The sequence below is a fragment of the Oryctolagus cuniculus genome, chromosome 9, assembly GCF_964237555.1.
Source record: "Oryctolagus cuniculus chromosome 9, mOryCun1.1, whole genome shotgun sequence".
Lineage (NCBI taxonomy): Eukaryota > Metazoa > Chordata > Mammalia > Lagomorpha > Leporidae > Oryctolagus > Oryctolagus cuniculus.
Genome location: NC_091440.1, coordinates 65,328,713 through 65,334,712, shown reverse-complemented (window position 1 = coordinate 65,334,712; position 6,000 = coordinate 65,328,713). Strand labels below are relative to the sequence as shown.

Below are 6,000 nucleotides of genomic sequence, written 5' to 3'. Positions count from 1 at the left end.
TGATGGATGACCCAAGTGCTTGAGCCCCTGCACCCACAAGGGAGAACAGGAGGAAACTCCTGGCTCCTGGCTTTGGATCAGCACAGCTCCAGCCATTGTGGCCATTTGGAGGGTGAATCAACAGAAGGAAGACCTTTCTCTCTGTCTCTCTCTCTCTCACTGTCTGTAACTCTACCTGTCAAATAAATAAATAAATAAATAAAAGATATCCATGCAAATGGAAATCAAAAATGGGCAGATATAGCTACACTCATATAAAAAGCAGAAGACTCTACGACAAAAACTTCTAAAAGAGTCAAAGAAGGTCATTATGAAAGATGGTCATTATGCATTTTAAAATAATTTGAGAGGCAGAAAGCCAGCCAGCAAGATAACTTGAGCTATTATCTGGTGATTCACTTCCTAAATGCCTACAACAGCCAGGGAAAGGACCAGGCTCAAGCTGGGAGCCCACTTGGGTGGAGGAACTCAACAGCTTGATCCATCACTACTGCCTCCAGGGTGCACATTAGCAGGGAACTGGAACTGATAATAGAGCTGGTCTCCAGCCCAGGCACTCCAATATGGGATGCAAGCACCCCAAGAGGCTTCTTAACTGCTTCCCCAAATGCCTGCTCCCAGTCTTTTAATTATGATAAAACAGGGAGGCTAAAAAAGAAAATCTACTGTTACTATTTTCCATTGCACTTCCCTTATTACTGGTGATATTGAGCATTCTTCATGTTTATCACCCATCTGTAGACTTGCTTTTTCCTACCATTTAACCAATTTTCTGTGAGTTATAGCTTTCTGTGTCTGTGAATTCACATCTTTCATCACTTCTGAGACTGTGTAGTGATTATCTCATGAAGCATTGTCTCTGGTCTCCCATTCTGGGACCCTCAGTGTATGCTGATTCTTCTTCTTCGCTCTTAACTCTTACCTCTGTCTGCATCTTCATCATCACTTCTTCAGGTCTCTTGTCATTTGTATATAATACACTATTTCATCCATGCCCCAGGTGAATTTCAATTATTAAACTTTTTGTTTCTAGAATTTTGTTTCATTTAAAGTTTCTTTTGCATATCTTCCTGATCATATCTGGAAATCTCTTTAAAAGATTTATTTATTTACTTATTTATTAAAAAGGTAAAGCAATGGGGGAGAGAGAGAGAGAGAGATTGATTGAGACTGAGATGGATTTCCATCTGCTGGTTCACTCTACAAATGCCCACAATGGCTGAGGCTATGGCAGGCTGAAGCCCAGAGCTAGGAACTGCACCAAGGGTGGCAGGAAACCAAATCCTTGGGCCGGGCCATTTTCTGCTGCCTCCAAGGACATCAGCAGGAAGGTGGAGCAGAAGCAAGGAACAGCTGATACCTGGGATTCAGTCCAGGCACTCCAACATGGAACGTGGGCAGCCAAAGCAGCAGCTTAACCTGCTGCGCCACCAAGAGTGACCCAATAATCTCTTAACTATTTTTAAAAATATATTTATTTCTTGAAATACTCTGAGAAAGTATTGCATAGTCTTTAAATAATGCCAATATCACACATGTTTGGAGATTAGTATCCGCTGATTGTTTTGGGTAACTTTTATTCTTAGTGTCATGTTTCCCCATGTATTGGAAATTTCTTTCTTTTTTTTTTTGACAGGCAGAGTTAGACAGTGAGAGAGAGAGACAGAAAGAAAGGTCTTCCTTCCGTTGGTTCACCCCCCAAATGGCCGCTACGGCTGGCGCGCTGCACCAATCTGAAGCCAGGAGCCAGGTGCTTCCTCCGTTCTCCCTTGCAGGTGCAGGGCCCAAGCACTTGGGCCATCCTCCACTGCCTTCCCGGGCCACAGCAGAGAGCTGGCCTGGAAGAGGAGCAACTAGGACAGAACTGGCGCCCCATCTGGGACTAGAACCCAGAGTGCCATCACCGCAGGCGGAGGATTAGCCAAGTGAGCAGCAGCGCCAGCCTATTGGAAATTTCTTTAACTTGTGAGACAATATTCATTTGGACTTGATTGTATGGACCTTTTATGGACTAAACTGAGTTTATTCCTCTCAAAAACATTTGTTCTGCAGAGAGAGAGAGACATCATTCACTCATTTGGGATTTCTTACCCCTTTTTTGGCTGGGTTCACATTTTACTCGGGAATCTCAGTTTTAATTCCTCTGCCTGTGGTGAAACCAAATCTCATGGGCACCTATCTATTAACCACTCACTGATTAGGTTTTTATTCTTAAAAAACATTTGTCCTTGGAGATTTTTTTTTACTATATACTTTACCATGTTCAAATTTCGTGAGTATCAACATATGAATTCTTTAAAGTTGTAAAACTTCTGGGCCTGGATCTTTTTCATTGGTAATAGGTCTTTAATAATTTTTTTTCAGTTTCTCTAGTGGCTATTAGTCTGAATTTGCCTTTATTGAGTCAATATTAGTAATATATATATATATATATTCCTGGGAAGCCATTTTACTTAAGCATAAAGTAAATATTTGGTAAATCAGTGATTCAGGCACTGGTGATCAATATTTAAGTAGAAATCATTTCAAACCCTCTGAGAGGAATCAGAAACAAACCTGTGTAGATGAAATGTGGGGGTTTTGCAAACCCTAGTCTTGAGATCAGGCAATGGTCTTTGAAATTAGAGGGAAAGAAGTCACTCATGTATACTTTCCGTATTCCTGTTCTCTGTGAGGTTACAGTGGAATAACGTGTTCCATCATCTAGAGTGCCTAGGGCTATACAACAGAAGGACCTACTTCTATGTTACTCAAGAATTCATATAAAAGATTTATGCCACAGCTGTATAGACACTGCCAGTTATACCCCAGCAACCTGCACTTCGCGTTGGACTTAAGTAATAACTTCATTATATTAGAAACTAGGGCCAAATGCACACGGCACTATTACACTTGAAGAACCAGAAGAAGCAATGTAGAGAATCATATGTATGATTTTGTAACAGAGTGTGTATATGTGTGTGTGTGTTTGTAAAAGTATCCTTTGGAAGCACCTGGCTCCTGGCTCCTGCCATCGGATCAGCGCGGTGCGCCGGCTGCAGTGCGCCAGCCGTGGCGGCCATTGGAGGGTGAACCAACGGCAAAGGAAGACCTTTCTCTCTGTCTCTCTCTCTCACTGTCCACTCTGCCTGTCAAAAAAAAAAAAAAGTATCCTTTGGGCCTGTAATGAAAACATATTAATTTTTAAAATTATTTGTATATTGGAGAGGCAGAGAGATGCAGTTCCCATCTGCTGACTCACCCACAAAATGCCTGCGACAGCCAGGACTGGGCCAGGCTGAAGCTGGCAGTTGGAAACTCAATCCACATGGGTGACAGGGACCCAACAACTTAAGCTGCCAATCACTGCCTTCCAGGGTCTGCGTTAGCAGGAAGCTGGAGTCAAGGGATGAAGGCAGATGTCAAACCCAGGAACTTCAATATGGGATACAGTGTCTCAAATGCTAGGCGAAATGCCTGTCCCAAGAGAATTTTGGATGCTCAGAAGTGTATTTTGGTTAAAACAACTTCAGAATTTACTTACCTTTTTAGTAACAGTTTAGCTTTCACTGGAATCTTTTCATATAATTTGTGTATATTATTTACGAGCATGAACAAAGCAGTAATTTGAGTAAGTCGTTGTGGACTATTCAAAGAATTCTCTGTCCAAAAATAAGGCAGGGTGAAAGTATTCTCCAAGTGGATTTTTGTCAGGTTAAGCCTTAAAATGCCAGGTGGTAAAGAAGTCACATAATTCCCATCAATATGCAGTTTGTCAAGTGATCTGTAAATGAAAAGACTACATTTAAAACATATTTATATAATTTATAATTTTGAAATAAAATTCTGCTCCAGTGTTCTTGAAAATTAGTACTATATTTAATAGCAATAAAACACATGCAGAATTTTTAATTTGATAAACAATGAGACAAAGATTGATAAAGACAGACAGACAGATCTCCCTTCCTCTGGGTCACTCTCCAAAGGCCCACAATGTCCAGGGCTGGTTTAGGCCAAAGCTGGGAGAAGAGAATGCTTCTGAGTTTCCAGAAAACATGGCAGGAACCCAACCACTTGAGCCATCACCAGCTGCACTCCAGGCTGTGCCTTAGCAGGAAGCTAGAATCAGGAGTGGAGGTGGGACTTGAACCCAGGCACTCCGATGTGGGATGAGGGCATCTGAATGTGCTTCAGAATGGAAAAATTTATTATCATCAAAAATACAATAAATTCTTCAAAATTTATGTGTAAGCTCAAGGTAATTGCAATTAAAATTCTAACTTTGTGTTTATATGTGTTGAAGGAGGAATTATATTAAATGATCTTTAAGGTTATAATCTAAATAGAATGGCTGAGATTATTATTGAAAAATAATTTAGTTATTAAAAATTATTCTGAAGTCATAATCAAGATATTGTAATACTGACCCAGAAGGACACGGATGAGCTTCAGATTTTTAAAAATTAATATGAGAAAGAATCAGAGCTTAACATTAAGTTTACACTGTGTGGAATGGGCTTTGGTCATAGTGACAGACCCCAGTTAAGGTGCTCCTGTCCCACATCAAAGTGTCTGGGTTGAGTCCTGCCTGCGCCTTCTGATTCCAGCTTCCTGCTAATGTGGACCTCAAGAGGCAGCAGCAGTGCTGACTCTGTTGATTGGTTCCAGCCGTCATGTGAGAGACTTAGATTGAATCCTGGCTCCTGACATAAGCCCTACCCAGCAGTGGCTGCTGCAGCATTTGGATAGGGAGCCAGAGGATGGGAGCGTTCTCCTACTACCCCCATCTGCACCTCAAATAAATAAATAAATAAAAGTTTAAAACAAAATAAAGTACACAGTATATTAGGAGTATTTTGTGCTTATGTATTTCTTCTCCTTCCAGAAAATAACGAAATGAGTAAGAGCCACAGGAGCAGATGGTACAAGGGATGAAAGGAGCTTGTCATTCTGCTAAGTGGTCATCCGCAGTGCCCTCCAAGTAATGTCTGAAGATGTTATTCCTTACAAATGCTGCACACCAATTACTAAATTACATTTTTAGTGAACTCCATGATTCACATATTATATTTTATGGCTATTAAGTAAATGAAAGGACTCAATTTTGTCCCTCACAATCTAAACCAAAAATATCTTCAGGGGCTTGCAAAATACCTGAGTCTGTGGATTTCGTTTGGAATAAAGGTAAATTCATTGTAGGAAACATCAAGTTCCTCAAGATGAAACAAGGAAAATAACCTTAAAAATGAAGAGAAAATTAATTATAAAAATGATTTTATATTTGTAATAAATGCAAAGAATACTTAAAGAGGTAATACTATAGAGAAGCTATGCTTTTTTAATATCTTGAAATGTATATAAATTTCATTTTATGATATATAGTATAATTACCATGAAAGTTCGTAAAAATTAGTCATCTAGCCATTAAGACTGGCTTGAGATGTTTGAAGTGGATAAAGTCCCTCTTTTTTAAAAAAATATTCATTTTCTTTATTTGAAAGGCAAGTTACAGGGCAGGGGGGGTGTCTTCCATCTCTTGGTTTACTCCACAAACTGCTGCAAAGTCTGCAGCTGGGCCAGGCAAAATCCAAGAGCGAGGAGCTTTTTACAGGTCTCCCACATAGGTGCAAGGGCCCAAAAAATTAGGCCATCTTCCACTGCTTCCCCAGGCCCCTTAGCAGGGAGCAGGATTGAAAGTGGAATATTCTGGGCTTGAACCAGTCTCCATGTGGAATGCCAGCGCCACAGGCAGAGGCTTTTCCAGCTAGGCCACGAGGCTGGTCCCAAACACAGTCCCATGTAGAAAAATGCACCTGAAAAAATGCTAATATCATTTAGATATTTTTCTCTTGGTTACTGTATTAGTTTTCTAGGCCTATATAACAAAGTATCTCTAAAATAATGGAAATTTATTCTTTCCCAGTTCAGGAGTCCCGATACCAGTCACTGGATTCAGTGTGACCTCATCATTAGGGTCACCCTAATCCAGTATGACCTCATATTAATTTAGCTAATTATATC

General features: G+C 40.3%; 1 protein-coding gene across 3 annotated transcripts in view; it reads right to left on the bottom strand.

Moving 5' to 3' along the window:
• Positions 1-6,000, bottom strand: part of LRRC63 (leucine rich repeat containing 63) — a 56,739-nt gene that overhangs the window by 9,218 nt on the left and 41,521 nt on the right. For all 3 annotated transcript variants that reach the window (XM_017343482.3, XM_017343483.3, XM_051850057.1), the window contains exons 8-9: positions 5,134-5,217; positions 3,524-3,763 (exon numbers count right to left, since the gene is read on the bottom strand). In XM_017343482.3, coding sequence (XP_017198971.1) covers positions 3,524-3,763; positions 5,134-5,217 — 324 coding nt within the window. The remainder of the gene's footprint in view (positions 1-3,523; positions 3,764-5,133; positions 5,218-6,000) is intronic.